The 21708-nt window shown below is 38.6% G+C and overlaps 1 protein-coding gene across 2 annotated transcripts in view; it reads right to left on the bottom strand.

The window, feature by feature from the left end:
• USP47 (ubiquitin specific peptidase 47) overlaps window positions 1-8794 on the bottom strand; it is a 107516-nt gene extending 98722 nt beyond the window's left edge. Inside the window, exon 1 of one of the 2 annotated variants that reach the window (XM_045484521.1) lies at window positions 7942-8794. In XM_045484521.1, the coding sequence (XP_045340477.1) occupies window positions 7942-7980 (39 nt within the window). In that variant the 5' untranslated portion in view covers window positions 7981-8794. The remainder of the gene's footprint in view (window positions 1-7941) is intronic. The other variant, XM_045484520.1, reaches the window with a different exon arrangement.
• Between the last annotated feature and the right edge of the window lie 12914 nt (window positions 8795-21708).

Raw genomic sequence — 21708 nt, 5'->3', positions numbered from 1 at the left:
TGGCAGAAATAAAACCTCAAGAGAAGAACTGTAAGATAAAAGTTGAGAAAATTTTCCCAGAAAGCAAGGGAAAAAGAAATGGAAAATAGATGAACACAGACAAGAAAATTAGAGAAAGCAGTCAGTAGGCCCAACGACTAAACAACAGGAACTCAAGAGAGAACAAAGAAAACCAATGGAGGAAATGAAAAAAATACATTTAAGGAAATTTCCCAGAACTGATGAAATACATTTCTGAACGAATAAGACTACCCTGAACTCAATAGAAATGGATTACAAAAGACCTATACCTATTCCCGCACATAATACAGGAATTTCAGAACTGTAGGCAAAAAGATTCTCTAAGCTTCCAGAAAGGAAAAAAAAAAGTTTCAAAATAGTGGGAAAGAATCTTCTAAGCATCTGATGCCTCAACAGCAACACTGAAAAAAAGAAAACAGCGGAGCAATGTTTGCAAAATTCTGAGAGAAAATTTTTTTCTAACCAAGAATTCTCTGTCCAGCCAAACTCTATAAAGCAAGAGAAAAGAAACATTTTCAGGCATGTGAGGTCTGGGAAAAATTGTATCTCATCCAGAGACCACTACTGAAAGTGGTCCTCCAAAATGAGAAAACAAGCAAAGAAAGAAGACATCAGATACAGAACGAGGAGACCCAATACAAGAGAGACCTGAGGGGGTCTACTAAGATGACAGTAAAGGCAAATCTAAGACAACAGCTGCAATTCAAAAAAATGTAAATAAAAAATTAGTAGGTTTGAACAAAATAAGACGGGATTTACACACTTGAGAGAGAGTTTGGACTAAATCACAGTTTCTCAACAGTGTCACTAGTGACACTTTGAGCCACGTAATTCTTTGTTGAGGATGTCCTGTGCAGTATAGGATGATGTTTGGCAGCACAGCTGGCTTCCACTACTAGATATCAGTAGCACACTCCCTGCCCTCCTTCCACCCACCCAACACTGCCAAATGTCCACTAGGTTGCCCCCTGTTGAGAACCCCTTGGCTAAATGAAGTACACAGAAAACCAAACAAAAGCCAATTTAAAATAAAAACAAAAACCATTAACTCAGGGAAAACAAGATGTACTAGAAAGGAAAATAATCACAGCAACCTTCAGGGCTCAACTATGAATAGCTTATAGTCACATTGAGTACTGATGTAACCAAAGTACTTACAATATGACAATACCGGGAAGATTAAGCAGGATTGAGAAATGTGTCTCTGAGTGGCTGGGGAGAGCAGTAAACCGTATCTTCCACTGTAAGAAGTCAGTAGATAATGCCTTAAACTGAAAACCCAAGAAGGAACACTACTAGCATGCTATTTTGAGATATGGAGATAAACATCAAAAAAATGAGTTGAAAGTGGTTGTCTTTGAAGAGCCTGAAATAAAAGGGAAGGAGAATTTGCAAACGACTATGTTTTGTCAATAATCTTTCAGAACTATTAAACTCTTTTAAATGTGTGCATGTATAACTTTGATAAAAATTAAATTTAAAAAAAATCAACTGAAGCTGGATTATGAAGTACTTTCACTGGTGAAGGCTATGCGTGCAGACTTAGAACCAAACAGCTTTATAACTTTGAGCAAGGTCCTCAACCTCTTTAAACCTTACCTTCTTCATCTATAAGATAATGAAAAATAATAGCTGTCTTAGAGGGCTCTTACAGGAATTAAATAAGATAACATATGTAAACTGTTTAGCATAGTGTCTGGCACACAGTGTTTATAAACAATACCTATTATTCACTTGGCAATCAGAGGGTAGTAACTATAAACTTTCAAAGTAAGTAAATCATAAATTCACCTGTTTTAGAAACTAACTGACGTTGTGGAGAGGACAGCTTAGGAAAGAGAACAGCCTACAGGTCAAAAAAAAAAAAACAAAAAAAAAAACCACTTAGCAGGAATACATTTGAATGAGAAAACAGAGGCAGAGCCACAAAGTGAAAAGTAAGGATACAAGTGATGAACTAATTTAAATATAAGAAAAAGGAAAAAGGAGGAGTCAAAAAAAAATCTCCCAACTTAAGCAAATCAATAGATGCTGACAACACTAACTGAACAGAACAGGAAAGAAAAGTGTTGAGAGGAGAACATGACGAGAGAGATAGAAAAGATCTTGATATTACCTACATTCAATTTGTGGGCCTTAAGAGTACAACCAACTAGAGATATCGAGTATGCAGGTGGAAATCTGAATCTAGAAGAGAGGTCAGGACTGGAGACAGAAATGGGTATATTACAATGAAAGGCTGAAGCCACGCAAGTGGATCAGATTACTCTGTGGCAAATACACAGAGCAAGAAGAGAGGGAAAAGATAAAAATCAGCATAAAAAACAATATAATACCAAAAATTACCTCAAAAACTACAATTAGTTCATTTAAATTTCTTTTTTTTAGTACTGTACATGCCCATTGTTGAACTATGTAAAGAAAATCTAAATATAGCTCAATGATCCAGATATCCAAGAACAATAATTATTATCTTAGAGTATTCCTTCTAATCTTTAAGTGCGCATAACCCTAAATTGTCCATTCTTTCCCTGACAAATTTGGAATCATACACAACTGCATTCAGTTTTTTTGCTTTATTAAGTGGACATTTCCCCAATGGTGTCTGAAATACTAATGATTTTTATTAAACACTCCAATATATGTAAACCACGGTTGTTACTTGACATAACTACCAAACTGCCTTTTACTGGTAAAGGAAAATCAATACTCCAAATATTTTTTTTAAAGGCTAATTTTTAAAGAACAGCCAAAACCAAGAAAGATCATCGCAGCATATTTCCTCAAGTAATTAGGAAACATAAAATTAAAAGAATATTCATTTGACATTGACCGTAGTAAATACTGATGGATTTTATTAAATACCAGATAATAGAGGGGTGCTTGGGTGGCTCAGTCAGTTAAGCGTCCAGCTCTTCGTTTCGGCTCAAGTCATGATCTCACGGTTCGTGAGTTTGAGTCCAGCATTGGCTTCTGTGCTGACACAGCAGAGCCTGTTTGGGGTTCTCTCTCTCTCTCCCTCTCTTTCCCTCTCTCTCTTCTCCTCCTGTGTGCTCCCTCTCTCTCAAAAATAAATAAATGAATAAAAGAAAAACAGGTAACAAATAAAAAATAAGTTGTTTTAATGTTTTGGGAGTTCTCAGGGAGCCTGGGTGGGTGGCTCAGCTGGTTAAGCATCTGACTTCGGCTCAGGTAACGATCCCACTGCTCGTGGGTTCGAGCCCTGCATCCAACTGTGTGCTAACAGCTCTCAGCTCACAGCTTAGAGCCTGGAGCATGCTTCAGATTCTGTCTCAGTCTCTCTGTCCCTCCCCGGCTCAAGCTCTCTCTCTCTCTTTCTCTCTCTCTCTAATATAAACAAAAACGTTAAAAAAAAAAAAAATAATGTTTTGAGAGTTGTCAATATCAATGGTCTTCATATAAGACCTCATATGTGAGGTCACTGTGAAGCTCAAATGAGGTAATATATACAAAGCACATATAACAGCATCTGACATACAATAAATGTTCCATAAATATTGGTTATTACTATCACCACCATTAGTTCCATATAGAAGCAGTAGTTACTGCATGGAAAAGAGAGAGAAAGAAATGCACTGAGATATGAAACTAAATACTCTTTTGTCTTTTCTTTCACTTTTCCATCTTCTCTACATTTATACACTCTGGACATCACTTTAAGTACCATGGTTAAACCATTAGTAAATATGTACCTTATCCTTAATTACACATAAGACACTTGAGGGAAAAAATGAATCTCTCTTATTTCCTCTACACATTCCTTACATGTCACAGTACAGTAATATGCACAGTGAGGACTCAATAAATATTAGTGTCACAAATCCTTATAAAGAAGGAGAATAATAAAAGCAACAAAGCAATAAATAAAAATTGGGATAATAGTAAAAGCAAGAGATCTGAAAGCCAATATTAATACAATTCAAAGAGATAGAATAGAATGAAAAAGTGAGGTGAAAAGCTTTACTGTTAACCACAATGAACAGATCACACTCTCTTTGCTCTTCTCTAGGTACAATAATTTAGGAGGGATACTAAAAACGCTGGACTGTGTTTAAAAGAGAGCAACTGAGAAAAAGTTAAAGAACTGAGGACGCTCAGATTGTAGAAAAGAGGACTGACTTCCTACTCCCCTCTCACATCTTCAACAATGAGAAAAAGCTATCCTATGGGAAATGATTTAGGATTTCTCTGTTGTCCAAAGGCAATCATCAAAAAATGGCAGGTATAGAGGTCTAGACTTCTCTCAGCTCAAAAACTTAAAATAACATCTTTTCTAAGGCAAAGATGTTATCAGAGATTAGTCATGAAAATGTTCAAGCAAAGGTTGGAAAACAGCTTGCCAACGGTGCTGTGGAAAACATCCAAGTAGGGGATAATTGGTTAGAATTCTAGGTTTCTTTACAACGCTGTCACCACATCAATGAATATTACTGAATATATGTTCCAGAAAGGATACTGTCCTAGACCTATAATGTACACAAAAACAGAAAACTGAGAAACACACACAAAGATCTCTGCTGCCAAGGAATTCATAAAAAATAATATAAAAATGTGGGGGCACCTGGGTGGCTCAGTCGCTTAAGTGTCCGACTTCAGCTCAGGTCAGGATCTCATGGTTTGTGAGTTTGAGCCCCACATCGGGCTCTGTGCCAACAGCTCAGAGCCTGGAGCCTGCTTCAGATCCTGTGCCTCCTTCTCTCTCTACCCCTCCCCTGCTCACACTCTGTCTCTCTCTCTCTCAAAAATAAACAAACATTAAAAAATAATAATATAAAAATGTATATTACAGTTTGAGACTATAATAGATGTCACCAAGCACTATTCATTAGTTGCCAAATGAATTCCAGTCATATGTAAAGGTCTCCTAAGGAGAAATCCCTAAGGTTAAAATGGTCATAAAAAGATTTTTACAATAAATGAGCTATGGGGTGTTTAAGGAAAAATGTATACAAAGAGTCTGAACAAAGAAGTAGCAAAGAGGGGATAGTACAAATAGAAGTAAAAAGCAAGTTACAGAGAAACCCGTTTGGCTGCATTAAAAACTTGTTTCATGGGAGAAGAGATAAGCTGAAAAGGAAGGTTGTGGCCAGAATCAACTGTACTAGGCCTTGAATACAAAGCTAAGTAGTTTCAAATTTATCCTGTAGACAGCATCTACAGTAACTACTCAACTCTCCTATTGCCACAGACAACAGTAAATAAATGGCATGGCTGTGTTCCAGTAAAATTTTATTTATAAATACTAAACGTGAATTTCATATATTTTCATGTGGCACAAATTATTCTATTTATTTTTTTACAATAACAGCCATACAAAAACGGGCTACGAGCTGGATTTGACCCACAGGGTTTACCAATACCTGTACTACACTAAGCTGCCTTCTCTGGAGTGGTCTACAATACATTTGTCCTGGAGCTTCAGGGATGAGAATAATATATTATTCATTCAACAACTACACACATGCATGAATGCACACACCGAACCAAGATCTAAATCTAGTAGAGGTAAGAGGTTCCCCATACAAAGGTCCTAAAGACAAACGAAACAAACAAAAACAGAATCCTCTAGATTGTTAATAAGCCATTAGAACCAAAGCAAGTTTTTTTTTTTTAATTCTACAATTTATTTTCACATAGCAAATTTATTTAGTTACACACTACTCTTCCAGACCCTCCAGGTTACACAGAGGGATCTATAAATTAGAATATAATCAAGGAACAGTGCAGGGATGTGAGTTCTAGTCCTCACCCTCTAATTTACTCATGTGATCCTAAACAAGTCACTTTCAATCCTCTGGCCCTATGTCCTCATCTCTAAAGTAAAGGGATGTAAGTTACTAGATGATCACTATACTCTCCCTCAGCGTTAGCACTGTATAATTCTATTCCTACTACAATGACCAGACAGGAGATGACAAAGACAGAAGTGATAATTAAGGACACAGAAAAGGCATTGACTAAATGAGCAGGCAGATAAGACAAACAGATAGGGAAAAAAACAAAAAAGTACAGTATCACCAAAAGCAAATGCAACAGAACACCCAAGGAAGAGAAGCAAGTAAGAAGAATTCAGAAAGAGTATGGCTATCAAAAAAGAACTAGGTAGCTAGCTAGCTTAAAAAGGCAAGAACTTCAAGTGACAGTCTTAAGATGTGAGACTACTGTGCATGCTTCCAGGAATCATGAGAAGAGCCAGGGAAAAAGAACAGCCTGAAGATGAATCTAGATGATGGGGAGTTGGGGTGGGAAGGCATATGTTCCAAAAAATATAGAAGAAGAAAAAACTGGGATGTGCTTTAAGTCTTAGGTAAAGGAGTTAGTCTTAAAGGAGAGGAAATTAAAATCCAAACTTTGGTAAAAGCAGCATTACAGTATCAGCTTTTACACAACAGATATTTTCCTGCGAAGTTATATATCCATAACGTGTTTTTTATACACCAATCAGGGAAATCTGATGTTGCATTTTCTTAACGTTTCACCTATATTATATTTTTCTAATGGTCAAAAAATTAAGAAAGGACTAACTTTGGTTTTTGTAAGAATGAAAACCAGCAGTATGTACCTCTAAAAGAAAATGCATGTTGTACCTTTCTTATAGCAACTATTACTTTGATCCTTGCATAAGAGTTACTTAGGTAATAAGGTACCTCTCCCCTAAATGAAGCTCAAGGAACATTACCAGTGTTCTCTTTCTTAGTAGCTTTGAAAGCTCCCAAGGAAGAATTCTGATTAATTTATCTGCTTAGCCACTTTGCACAGAGTTTGTGATGTTCGATGAATAAATACTGACACATGATACCGGAGTTTTTAAAAAACTGTGCTTGCAAAACAATATCATCTGACAACGTTAGAAAAATATTTTTATCATAAATAACTCTAATATCACTTTTGCAGTGTCAGAGCTTGCTTAAGTAACAACCAAGTGCTACAAAGCAACTAAAAAAGCAACTAAGAATTTTTAAGGAACATCACTTACAAATACCAAGATTCTACACAGCTCATTTCAAAAAGACACTGCCTCTATTTAAGGTATATGAGAATAAAAATCCAAAGCATTAGCCTGATGATTAACCAGTTAAAAATACACATTTGGATACGCTGAAGATATTTATAAAGCCAACAGAGATACTATTAATATGTTGAAATTCACTGGCCAGTGCTGGATTCTACCATTAACCTTCTACTACTATTCAAGAGAAGCCAAGATGTCAAGGCTTCTCATATCACTTGCTTTTAAGAATTCAAGAAGTCACCCAAACTAGCATACACAACCCAACTACAAAAAGTAGTTCAGCTCTCCATATGGTAATGTTCGGCTATCTCTTACCTTTACATGAAAGTCACATTAACTTTTTCAACGATCTTCGATAGGCCCCATTTAGGCAGGCCAACAGTATTTACCGAGTAACAGGAGTTCAAAAAAGTCCTAACAGTTAACTCTGTCCTCCCACAGATCTCAAGTTGGGTGTAGATTTCACAAGCCCTGAAAGCTACACACTGCCACTGTCAAAACCAGAAGAAGCACCGTCACCCTGTCGTGCCCATTACCAACTGTTACAGAATTTTGTCTTCAAAATTACGTTGGCTCAACATGTTAAATAAGTACTTAAAAGGCCACTTTCTCCCCCAAAGCTGGACCTGATCCCTTCCACTCCGCTCCTTTATTTGTCCAGCCCGACAAACGCGAGAAAGGAGGTCTCGACTCCCCAGGCCCCTTAGATCCAGTCAGGTCTCCCAACTGCTCACCGCACCCACCGTACAGCCCCCACCACACACCTCCTCCTTCCCTCACAGCCAGGCCCGCACAAGAGCTGGGCCCGCAGCCGACCCCTCGCCCGGGCCTGCTCTGCCTCGAGCGGACGCAGGCCTCGGGCCTAGCCTCCTCCGCTGGCCCCTCACCTCTTTCGGGACCAGTTGGTTCTCCTCGCCGGGCACCATGGCTCAGACTCCGGCCGCTCCTCTCTGCCCGGCCGGGGGAGGGGGCAGGGTGGTGGCGGCTTTCTAACTCAGGAGAGAATGGCAGTGGCAGTCATCCTCTCCACCGTCTGCGTTCCGGCAACCGCGGAGGCCTCAGCCTGGGCCTCAGACACCAGCGCGCAGACACCGACCCACGGCTGCTCCGCCGCTGCCGCCGCAGCCGCCGCCGCCGCCGTCGCCTTCGTCGTCGGCCCCTCCCCCAGCCCGCTGCAATCAATGGAAAAATGGCGGCGGCCGCTCTCGCGAGAATTCGGACCGTCGGGCTCCCAGCCCCGCGCCAGGCGCCCAAGGTGCCGAGGCAGCTGTCGTTCGCGTCTAATTACCTCAGCTCTTACTCAGCCCCGGGATGTACAAAAGTGGTTCAGCGGCCCTGCAAACGCCTTTCGTGGGAGGGATTCTGGACCGTCCATCTCGGGACTCCCCCTGCCGGCAGGGAGAGGGCCAGGCCTCAGAATACTCCATGCCTTCTGGGGCTCTTCGGACCCGCTGCCCACCAGGGAAAGAGTCGAGCCGAAAACTCCTTCTTGACCCTACCACCCCCCCAATACGGCTCTCCCTTCCCGTTAGAAAAGCGGCTGAACTTCAGCCCCTGTTCACATAGCCCTGGCCTCTTTCTGGAAGAGAAGGCGTCACGGGCGGTCTCTCGGCCTCCGCCCTCAGACGCGGCCCCAGCCTGAAGGAACTGCGTTTTCTTTTTCGCCTCTCCCTACCCTCTTGATGGCCCCGGCTCGAGGGACCTCAAGGCCATTTCCTGCGAGGGGAGGCGGCAGCCCTCTTCTCAGAGAAACGGTGTCACTCTCCACGCACCTCCCCCGCCAAACACACACACACACCCTCCATTAGAGCGGCACTCTTCTGCCCCCTTTATGGGAACTTCCTTCTCCCGACAGGTTCAAGTCTGGGACTGAGATCGCTTCTGCGAGTAGGGCTGCGGTTTGAACATACCATCTTCTTTAAGAATGTTTTCAGAGTACTTAAATCTCCTCTGTCAGCATTGTGCTCTGTTTTATACTAAACAAATTATGCAATAGTTATTTTTCCAAATCTCACTCATGAAACCTTACTTTATGAAGACTCATCAAGGGGTCCCTCGTGAAGACTTCCGTGGGTACAGAGATTTTACACCGTGCTGAGATAATACAATCCTGCCATATTCCTAACACCCAAAGCGTTAACTACCTGTACTTGTGCTCTCCAAACTTTTATTTTTAATTTTTTAATGTTTATTTATTTTTGAGTTTATTTATTTATTTATTTATTTATTTATTTATTAGCGTTTATTAATTTTGAGTGTGAGGGGCGGTGGGCAGAGACAAAAGGAGGCAGAATAGGAAGCAGATTCCAGTCTCTGAGCTGTCAGCACAGGGCCCAGATGTGGGGCTTGAACTCACGAACTGTGAGATCATGACCTGAGCTGAAATCAGGGGCTTAATAGATTGAGCCACCCAGGGGCCCCTCTCTAAACGTTTTTTGATTGCATTCCCCTATTAGCAAAAAAAAAAAAAAAAAAAAAAAAAAAAGTGTGTGTAAGTCTGTATACTTGTGTAAGTCATATACACATCCTGCTAAATGTGACATAAAACGTTTTTAATATGTAAAAAGGATAAGATAAAAATAAACATTTAAAGGTAACTGTAAGAATTATTTTTTATATTAATGGTAGAAAGAATTCTTGTTACTCTCACTAAATATATTTAGTGAAAGCAATATGATTGACTGGGTTTCAATGGTTTTTAAAATCTTTAACACCTTCTGAAGCAGTTATTAAATTGTCTGATTCAACATTCAGGCTATTTCTGTACCTCATTTTAATGGCTGTCATAAGCTGGAAAAGATAACTCACAAAGATATGTAAATCTTAATGGAAGAAGTACATCTTTGGCTGTTCTTACTAATGCAAGTATCCATTTTTATCACTTCCATCCACCAATCATGAAAAGTTTTTATTGAAATTCAACTAACTTTCTATCTTTCCTGATGTCAGCCAGAAAATGTTGCATTTTAAATTGTTAACGAATGGGTTCAGAACTCTTTGGAATTCATTGCTTGGAAGAGTTTTCAATAGCTTAGAGAATTCTGCCTTCAAGTTTTAATGTACATGTGTAAGTTTTTTTAGGGTACTGACCTTGTCTTTATTTAAAATTTTGATATTTTGTTCATCATAGATGTTTGCATTAATTTTGAATTTTTAGGGGGCACCTGAGGGGCTCAGTCAGTTAAACGGTCAACTCTTGATTTTGGCTCAGGTCATGATCATGTGGTTCATGAGATCTGTGCTGTTAGCACAGAGCCTGCTTGGGATTCTCTCTCTCCGTCTCTGCCCCCCACTCCAAAAATAAGTAAATTAAAAAAAAAATGTTGTAGTAAGATACTATTTATCTTGATTACTGAAGTTGTGGCTGTCCTCTTAAGTTTTGCACCAGAGGGGAATGCCTCACCTCACTTACCATTGTCTCAGCCTTAGGTAGCACACAAACCATTTGTACATTAAACTCCTGTAATAGAAATATTTCCAAATCATTGATTTCAAAATGTCCTTCCCACTATTTAATAAGATGGTTTCTGTACAGCTCATGCTAGAAGTAGATATGTCATCTCTCCTATCACCTTTTTTGCTTATGTTTGCATTATTGTCTTCAACTCATGTTTTCTTTCCAGAAATCTTTTTCTAGCTACTTTCATTTTATTTATTTATTTTTAAATAATTTATCTTTTTGCTAGCCTAAATTTTTATTAAGTGTGTTAGAAGAGCTAGCAACATTATATTCCCCTACATTAAAGCTTTTTCTATATATTAAATATAATTTGTCAAATTGGTTTCCATTCGACACCCAGCGCTCATCCCAAGAGGTGCCCTCCCTAAGGCCCATCACCCACTTTCCCCTCTCTATTTATTTATTTTTAAGTAGGCTTCACGCCAAGCATGGAGCCCAACATGGGGCTTGGCCTGAGATCAAGACTTGAACTGAGATCAAGAGTCAGTCACTTAACTGACTGAGCCACCCAGGCACCCCTAGCTTCTTTCCTTTTAGTGAGGGATTAGTTTAATGAAATAATAATGTCATTGGTAAATTTTCTTAACCCAGCACACATAAACTGGAATAAATCACAATATATTAAGGAGCGCCTGGGTGGCTCAGTAGGTTGAATGTCCAACCTTTGATGTAGGCTCAGGTCATGATCCCAGGATTATGGGATTGAGCCCTGCATCAAGCTCTGCTCTGAGCGTGAGGGCTGCTTAAGATTTTCTCTCTCTCTCTCTCTCTCTCTCTCTCTCTCTCTCTGTCTCTCAGTCTCTCAAAACAAAAAAACAAAAAAACAAAAAAACCACACAATAGATTAAAATGAAAGAAAATGAAAAAAATCCCTGAATTATTCCCCACATTGTATAACTCATAATTTTTACTCATTAATAGTGAGATGCCAGTGTCAATCTACATATTAAATATTCATAAGACTTAGTTTATGTTTTCAGATAAAAATACTTTTTTTAAGTTCTAATGTTTTCTTCCCATGATCCACCTTCTCTGGTTGTATTCTTCTCTTTGGAGGCCATTGACATGGCTGTACTAAAGCCTGATAGGTTGGCTGTTATGCAGTAAATATTTGTGGAGTAAGTATATGAATGCATGAATTGATAAATAAATGAGCAAATATTGATGTCTGGCTACTCTTCCTACTCTTCCCATTCTAAATTAAGTTACTAATATTACATGCATATGTGTTTGTTTATTTTCTATATGGATTTTATGTCTTCATTCCTGAACACTCTGGTGGACACCGAACTTATACATACATCTACCTTTTTGATGACTTGAAACATCTCAAATTTAAATTGACCTGAACAGATCATTTTTGATTTCTGAGCCTCCCCTACCTTCCTCCTGCAACATATGCTCTGTCGGCTCTCTCTACCTCAATAAATAGCACCATCATGAATTCAGTTGATCAAGCCCAAAACTTAAAAATCTTTATTTCACTTTCAATTCATTACTAAGTGCTGTTGCCTCATCCTCTGACATTTACCCCAATCCAACCAGTTCTCTTTATATCCACTACTTCCCATCCTACTCCAATCATTATCTTTTCTTGCCTGGACTACCTAATTGTCTCCTAACTTCTAGAACTCAAACTAGAAGCTCCTAGCTTCTATTCCTATCCCACAAAATTCATACTCCACAAAATGTCTAGAGTAATCCTTTTAAAATATATCAGATTATATATAATTCTTAGTTAAAACTTTCTCTTAGTTAAAACCTTTCAAAGATTTCCTGTCCCACTCAGCATAAAATTCATATCCCTTGCCATGGCCTACGAAGTCCAATGCAAGCTAGCCCCTGGCCACTTTGTTCATCTCATCTACCACTCTTCCTTTTATAACAATGACCCAGCCACTCTGCCCTTATTGAAGCTTGTTAAATAAACTAAGTTTACCTCTGCCACAAAGCCTTTAAGTAGTTAATCCCTTTTCCTAAACATTCTTCTCCCAAATCTTTGCTCTTATGTAGTTCCATCTGGTCATTTGGGCCTCTCAAATGTTACCTCCTCAAAGAGGCTTTTCATGACCATTCAATCTAGGCTGATGGTCCTTAATGTTTCCTCTGTGCCTATAAGAGTGCCTGGCACAGGGGCGCCTGGGTGGCTCAGTCGGTTAAGCGTCCGACTTCAGCCAGGTCACGATCTCGCGGTCCGGGAGTTCGAGCCCCGTGTCAGGCTCTGGGCTGATGGCTCAGAGCCTGGAGCCTGTTTCCCATTCTGTGTCTCCCTCTCTCTCTGCCCCTCCCCCGTTCATGCTCTGTCTCTCTCTGTCCCAAAAAAATAAATAAACGTTGAAAAAAAAATTTTTTAAAAAGAGTGCCTGGCACAGGCTTAATAAATTTTTTTTGAATTAATGACATTTCTTAGGGGAGATTCACATTTTAAAAAATTGCCAGGACTGGTGTAGGTCAGAAGCTTATAAATTGTTTTGGATTATTTTTCTTGTTCCCTTCACTTTAAAAAGTTCATAATATAACCCCAGTCAAAACATGAAAAAAAAAAAAAGCATCAGGCACACCTGGACTGGGGGGACATTCTACAGGATATCTGGCTAGTGTTCCTGAACACAGTTAAGCTTAAGAAAAACAATTAAAGACTAAGAAACTGTCACAGACCAGAGGAGACTGGGGAGACATAACAACTAAATGCAGTGTGGTACCCTGGATTGGATCCTGGAACAGAAAGGGAATATTAATGAAAACACTGGTGAAATAAAATAGATAGTTTGGTTACTAACAATGTTCCAATGTCAGTTTCTCAGTTTTGACAAATGTATGATGGTAACGTACAATGGTAATGTAAAGGGGAAACTGGGAGGAGTACGTGTGAACTCTCTCGTTTTTTCTTAGCCACTTTCCTGCAAATCTAAAATTTCCCCAAAATAAAAAGTGCATTTAGAAATATCCATTGTAATATGTAAGGCATTTCTTTCCTTTCTTTTCTTCTTTCCTTTCCCTTCAAGACCCTTTACAAAACATTTTAAACCATTTTTAAAGCCATATAGTCAAAGTCACATTGTATAATTTAAGAGCTAATGATGTTTACCACTCTAACTGCAACTACCAGTAATACTGTTAAATGTATTCCATAAATGTGAATAGAAATTTTCACCATGACTATGTTTTAATAAAGTTAAAAAGATCTTTTAGTCAGTGTGATATGGCTTTGGACCCCTGTTTTGAGATTTAAGCTCAGACACTTTTCCATATAAGACCTCTCTGAATCTCTTTTTTCTCAAGTAGAAAGCGGACCGTTGGCATTTATCAATTTAACATTTGCAGTTTTGGCCAGAAAGGTCCATGACATATAACCCTCCATATTTGTGCTAGAAAGGAAGTTTAAATTTTATCATTAGCCAGAGTATAGAAGACTGGATAGCTGAGGGGTTGAAAGAATAAGCTGAGAATTGCTTACCTGAATTTGAATCCTACCTCTGTTATTATTAACTGTGTGGTTTTCCTTGAATAGGTTTCTTAAACTTACTAAGCATCAGTTTTCTTATCTATAAAATGAGGATAATAATAGCACCACTTTTTAAGGTATATTAAATACAAAGAAAATAATAATAATCATAAAACTGTAACAAGATATTTAGTTATTTATTTATTTATTTATTTATTTATTTATTTATTTATATACGTAGCCAGTCCTGTTCTAGGCACTTTACACATATTATTTCATTTAATTATTTCAGCAGCTTTATGCAAAACTACTCTATTATCCCCTTTTTGCAAGGGGATATATAAAGGGGATATATAAAGACTTTGAAGCATGCAGCACACTGTCCAGCAAATATGAAACAATCAATATGTACTGGCTATAATTATTCCAGCCCTTGACTGAGCTCCATGAGGGATTATGCAGCCCTAATTATGCCTGGCATATAGGTGCTTTTAAATATTTGTGGAATAAATGAGTAAATAAACCAGTCATTTAGCTAGTGAATAAATCTTGTTAATCATCCAGCAACTGTACATTGACATAGTTTCTTTATTGCCTACTCTTCTCCACTTAGGTAGTATCTCCATGAGAATGCTTAAAATTTTCTTTTGTAAAAAATGGCTCTGAGAAGAAATTCTATTTGCAATGAAATTGCAAATCTATTCGCAATGAAATTGAAGAAATTAATAAAGTGATGGCTTTTTGCCATGAGATAGGCTCTTTGATTAAGTGAGAGAGTGGAATGTAACCTTAGTCAAAGCCTTATATTTGTGATGGAAATGACATCAATAAAGAAGCAAGAAAAAACAATTTTGAGAAACTATGTTCAGTGAGTGCTTCCACCACTGGGGTTAAAAAAAAAATTCCTCAGGGCGCCTGGGTGGCGCAGTTGGTTAAGCGTCCGACTTCAGCCAGGTCACGATCTCGCGGTCCGTGAGTTCGAGCCCCGCGTCGGGCTCTGGGCTGATGGCTCAGAGCCTGGAGCCTGTTTCTGATTCTGTGTCTCCCTCTCTCTCTGCCCCTCCCCCGTTCATGCTCTGTCTCTCTCTGTCCCGAAAATAAATAAACGTTGAAAAAAAAAATTAAAAAAAAAAAATTCCTCAAATGAGTAGAAAACCCAGTAAACACTGAAAACATGAGTAACTCTTGGTGTAAAGATAAGAATAGGAAACATCATGCTCAGGAAAATGTAATCCAAGAGAGAGCTAGGAGCATATGCAAGTATTTTATGAAGCAATTAGTGAAGACGTTAGTAGAACTCTCAACCCACTTTGGCCTCAAAGAGAGATGGGTTCAAGGACCTGACATAGCATTTTCCACTGATATAAACTAAAAAAAAAAAAAAAAAAAAATCATTGCCAAGGAAGTGCTTGCCTCTTTCTGAGCTGAAGATGTTTATAAAAGAAAAGGTTTATGGGTTAGTGTGTTCAACAGCATAAAAAGAGGCTCACACTAACAGAAAGTGCCTTACAAATATATCAAAGGAAGAGACACAAATATCAGAGCTTAATGAAATCAAAGAAAACTGACCATGATTCATCCTAGCTTCCTCTAGGTGTCTACAAACCCTTAAATTTCAAGGTCCAAAATAAGGAGGAATCCAATAAAACAAAGTTGGAGTCACGGTGTTAAACCTTTGAATCATTTCATAAGATCTTTGTAATAGTGTAGTGCTTACAAATTTGGTGTTTGAAGACATCTCAGTATTCCTCGAGAATATCAAGTGTTCTCTGCAATAATTACTAAATTGTGAGGATTACACATAATGTATACAGAGGTGAATATTTTATAATAATGTTGTCATGGAACAAAAACAAAACCCAGAGTTTTAAGGGAAAGATGGTAATTAAATCTTTTCAACTTGTGTGTAGCAAAATGTTAATATAAATAATGTCAAGAGACAAAATATTAGCTGGAAGGATATTTGCACCAAATATAAGAAATGGCTAATCTCCTTAATATAAAAGAACTCTTATAAATCAATAAGGAAAAGATGAATAACTCCTGTATAAAAGAGAAAAAATGGCATTTCATACAAAAGCGATATACAAATTGCCAATAAACATCAGAAAAGATGCTCCACCCTACTCATTATTAAAGAATTGCAGATGAAAAAAACAAAATGCTCTTTTCACTCTCAGATCAGCAAGATTTATGGGGAAATAAGAACTCATTTACATTTTGTAGAATATGAATTAGTGTAAACTTCTTTGAAGGCAATATGGCAATATGTACATCAAAATTATGTACCAAATGTACACATCTTTATACCCCGCAGTTCTATTTCTAAGATTATCCTACTGTACAAATGAATAAAGATGTAAGGCATACCCCAGAGATACTGCAGAACTCAGACCACCACAATAAAGCAAACATCTCATAAAAGAAAAGGAAATGAATTTTTTGGTTTCCCAGTGCATATAAAAGTTGTAGTTCTACTATACTGCAGTCTAGTGAGTGTGCAGTAGTATTAAGTCCAAATAAAACCCCCCACAATGTACATACCTTAATTAAAAAATACTTCATTACTACAAAATGCTAATCATCATCTGAGCTTTCAGTGAGTCCTAATCTTTTTGTTGATGGAGGATCTTGCCTTGATATTGATGGCTGCTCACTGACCACAGTGGTGGTGGTTGCTGAAGGTTGGGGTGGCTGTGGCACTTTGTTACAATAAAACAACAGTGAGGTTTGCCACATTGGTTGACTCTTCCTTTCAGGAATGATTTCTCTGTAGCATGTGATGTTGTTTGATAGCATTTTATCCACACTGGAACTTTTCAACTTTGTAGTCGATCCTCTCAAGCCCTGCCTCTGCTTTATCAACTAAGATTATGTAACATTCTAAATCCTCTATTGTCATTTCAACAGTCCTCATGGCCTCTGCACCTCTGCACCGGGAGTAGATTCCATCTCAAGATGGAATCCTGCTTCTCAGGAAGCAATTTCTCATCTGTTAAAGTTTTCTCATGAGATTGCAACGATTCATTCACATCTTCAGGCTCCACTTTAATTTCTTGTTCTCTTGCTATTTCTACCACATCTGCAGTTACTTCCTCCACTGAAGTCTTGAACCCCTCAAAGTCATCCATGAGGGTTGGAATCAACTTCTCCCAAACTCCTGTTAATGCTGATATTTTTATTTCTTCCCATGAATCACAAAATGTGTAATGGCATCTATCATGGTGAATCCTTTCCAAAAGGTTTCAATTTCCTTTGCCCCGTTACATTCAAGGATCACTGTCTATGACAGCTATAGCCTTATGAAATGTATTTATTAAACAATAAGGTTTGAAACTTGAAACTACTCCTTGATCCAAGGGCCAAAGTTGTGTTAGCAGGCATGAGAATCACGTTAATCTCATTGTACATCTCCATCGAATCTCTTGGGGAACCAGGTGTGTTGTCAATGAGCAGTGATGTTTTGAAAGTGATCTTTTTTTCCTGAGCAGTAATTGTCAACAGTGGGCTTCAAAGATTCAATAAACGATGTTGTAAACAGATGTGCTATCATCCAGGCTTTGTTGTTCCGTTTATAGAACACAGGCAGAGTAGATCGAGCGTAATTCCTGAGGGCCCCAGGATTTTCAGAATGATCAATGAGCATTGGCTTCAATTCAAAGTCACCACTTCATTAGCCCCTAACAAGAAAGTCAGTCTGTCCTTTGAAGCTTTGACACCAGGCATTGACTTCTCCTCTCTAGCTATGAATGTCCCAGATGGCCGCTTTGTCCAATAGAAGGCTGTTTCACCTACATTAAAAATCTGTTGTTTAGAGTAGCCACCTTCATTAATTATCCTAGTTAGATCTTCCGGATAACTTGCTGTAGCTTCTACATCAGCACTTGCTGCTTGCCCTTGCCCTTGTATGTTACAGAGATGGCTTCTTTCCTTAAATCTCATGAACCAACCTCTGCTAGCTTCAAGCTTTTCTCCTGCAGCTTCTTTATCACACTCAGCCTACCTAAAATTGAAGACAGTTGGGGCCTTTCTCTGGATTAGGCTTTGGCTTAAAGGAACATTGTGGCTGGTTTGATCTTCTATCCAAACCATGAAAACTTTCTCCATATCAGCAATATGGTTGTTTCGCTTTCTTATCATTCATGTGTTCCCTGGAGTAGCACTCTGAATTTCCTTCAAGAACTTTTCCTTTGCATTTACAACGGAACTATTGCAAGATGCCAAATTTGGGTCTTATCTTGGCTTTCAACTCACTAAGCTTAATCATTTCCAGCTTTTGACTTAAAGTGAGAGATGTGTGACTCTTCCTTTCACTTAAACACTTGGAGACCGTTGTATAGTTATTAATTGGCCTAATGTCAATATAGTTGTGTCTCAGGGAATAGGGAGGCCAGGGAATAACTGGTCAGTGGGGCAGTCAGAACACACACAACATTTAACGATTAAATTGACTGTCTTATATGGGCGTGGTTCAATTATAATAGCAACATCAAAGATCACTGATCACACATCACCATGATTAATATAATGAAAGAGTTTGAAATATTACAAAAATTACCAAAATCTGATGCAAAGACATGAAGTGAGCAAATGCTATTGGAAAAATGGCACCAATAGACTTCCTGGATACACGGTTGCCACAAACCTTACGTTTGTAAAAACCTCAGGATCTGTGAAGTGCAATAAAGCAAAGCACAATAAGATGAGGCATGCCTGTACACAAATTGATGTTCACTACAGTGCTGTTTGCAGTAGCCAAAAGCTAGAAAAAATATGAAAACTTGTCAATAGGATTATGTAAATTATGGTACACTTGTACTATATAACACTATTCGGTTGTTAGAATGAGGTAGAAAACTAAAAATTGATGTGAACTCATTGCATCATGGTGTGCTGCCTTGCATCCTGGGACAGAAAAAGGACATTAGCGGAGAAACTAGTGAAATCGGAACAAAATCCAGAGTTCAGCTAATACCCCCGAACCAATATTGGTTTCTTATGTTTAACAAATGTATCTAAGTTATATCTTGTGTTCATATTTCGTGTCTCAAACTACATACAAGATCCTATTACAAGTTTCTGTAAGCCCCAAATTATTCCAGTATGAAAAGTTTATTTTTAAAAAGTTATCTAGAAAGAAAATCAACATATAATAAATGGGAAAAGAAAAAGCAAGTTGTAGGATAGCATGTATAGCATTTGTATACTAGAAGATGAGGATTATATATGTATATACTACTGTAGACATAGAAATCTCTAGGAGCATATGATCTTATTCTACCAAAAAGAAAGTTTACGGTAGTTCTCTCTGAGTTCTTGGAATTAGAGGTGGTCAATGTAAACATCAGTGTAGGCTGGGCTCTTCTAATCTTCACTTTCACATTTAATCATGCTGTGTTAATTCTTTGGCCACAGGGGCATGTGCATTTTAGATAATTCATTTAAAAAATTGTTTTAATGTTTATTCATTTTTGAGAGAGAGAGAGAGAGATAGAACATGAGCAAGGGAGGGGCCGGGAGAGAGGGAGACACAGAATCCAAAGCAGTCTCCAGGCTCTGAGCTGTCAGCACAGAGCCCAGCATGGGGCTTGACCCCACAAACTGGGGAATCATGACCTGAGCGGAAGTCTGACGCCCAACGATTGAGCCACCCAGGTGTTCCAATGTCTTAGACAATTTGAAAACAACTAGGGGTGCCTGGGTGACTCAGTTGGTTAAGCCTCTGGGTTTTGATTTCAGCTTAGGTCATGATCTCCCGGTTCGTGGGTTTGAGCCTGCATGGAGCTCTGTGCTGCCAGTGTGGAGCCTGCTTGGGATTCTCTCTAACTCTCACTCTGCCCTTCTCCCACTCGTGCTCTCTCTCTCTCTCTCATAATAAATAAGCATTAAAAAATTTAAAAAATAACTAATTAAAAATAATGTATGAAAATTAATTAACATGGTGATTGACGCATTATAGATGTTCAGTATTTGACAACTTTTGTTTTTTTAAAAAATGTTTATTTATTTTGAGAGAGAGAGAGTGCAAGCAGGGGAGGGGCAGAGAGAGGGGGAGAGACAGAGAATCCCAAGCAGGCTCCAGACTGTCAGCGCTGAGCCTGATGCAGGGGTTAAACGCACCAACCGTGAGTCATGACCTGAGCTGAAATCAGTTGGACACTTAGCCCACCAAGCCACCCAGGTTAAAAAAATTTTTTTTAATGTTTATTTTTAAGAGAGAAAGGGAGAGAGACAGAGACAGAGCATGAGTCGGGGAGGGGCAGAGAGAGAGGGAGACATAGAATCTGAAGTAGGCTCCAGGCTCTGAGCTGTCACCACAGAGCCCGATGTGGAACTCGAATTCACGAACTGTGAGATCATGACCTGGGCCAAAGTCGGACGCTTAACCAACTGAGCCACCCAGGTACCCCTATTATCAATTTTGATTCATAAGTTCTTTATTATATCTCTAATGACAGTCACAAATTTTTGTTGAGATTTACTATGATCCAGGCCTTGTGTTAAATATTTTACACATAGTATCTCTTTATTCCCCCCAATAACATTCTGAGTTGGGTACAATTATTATCCCCATTTTTCAGACAGGAAAACAAGAATGGAGAAGTTAAATAACTTTCCAAGGTCAGTAGGCTAATAAATGGTAGAACCAGGATTCAAACCAGCAGTCTTACTCCGCAGTTTAGAAAATATTTTAACATGTAAAATATATTTCCATAGGATATATTTTAACTTCCTTAATGGTTAAGTGATGAGTATAATTCACCTTCACTGAAGGAAAGCAGTGATTAATCACTTTTAATTTTTAACTAAGCTGGATGATTCAATGTCTTTGGACCTTTCTTTTAAATTTCAGCACATGAACTTTGCAGCTTGATGCTTTACATCTTAAATGTTCAAACCATCAAGTGTTTGATGGTTTTCACTAGACAAAGTGACCCCATTTTTTGATCATTTTTAAAAGATCTAGTTATTTAATCCTTCGGGTGCCCCACTGGCTCAGTGAGTAGAGCATGCAAGTCTTGATCTCTGGATCGTGAGTACAAGCCCCACGTGGGGTGTAGAACTTACTTAAAAAAAAAAAAAAGAAAAAGAAAAAAAATCCTTCAGTTATTTAATCTTTACAGTTGCTCTTTTCTGGAAGATTATGAATTTCTTTCTACACACCCTGAAGGTGAAACTTTCTTTAAAAAGATAAAAAGCAGTTGTAGTTGTTATTCCTTTCCTCTTCTTCCTCTTCTTCCCTCTTTTTATAAAGCAGGCAGGTTTTTTGTTGTTGTTGTTGTTGTTGTTTTTAATTTTTTTTAACGTTTATTTTTGAGACAGAGAGAGACAGAGCATGAACGGGGGAGGGGCAGAGAGAGAGGGAGACAGAATCGGAAACAGGCTCCAGGCTCTGAGCCATCAGCCCAGAGCCCGACGCGGGGCTCGAACTCACGGAGCGTGAGATCGTGACCTGAGCTGAAGTCGGCCGCTTAACCGACTGAGCCACCCAGGCGCCCCATCAGCAGGCAGGTTTTTGTTTTTGTTTTGTTTTGCATAACATCATCTAAATTTGTCTATCATGACCTTTCAACAGACCAATACGTGTGAGTCAAGGAATATTTTTTCATTGGTTTACCTGAGACCTCTGGTAGAAAAACCAATGAAATTAACACTTAGGTGGTAGCTCTTGATAGAATTTTCTCTGTGCGTAGATAACTAGGCCATTTTTTAAATTTAAAAATTTTTTCAGAATCTTCAACTATGAAC

Source organism: Leopardus geoffroyi, chromosome D1 (genome assembly GCF_018350155.1).
Source record: "Leopardus geoffroyi isolate Oge1 chromosome D1, O.geoffroyi_Oge1_pat1.0, whole genome shotgun sequence".
Classification (NCBI taxonomy): domain Eukaryota; kingdom Metazoa; phylum Chordata; class Mammalia; order Carnivora; family Felidae; genus Leopardus; species Leopardus geoffroyi.
Note: the sequence above shows the minus strand (reverse complement) of the source record. Positions and strands in the feature narration are given on the sequence as shown.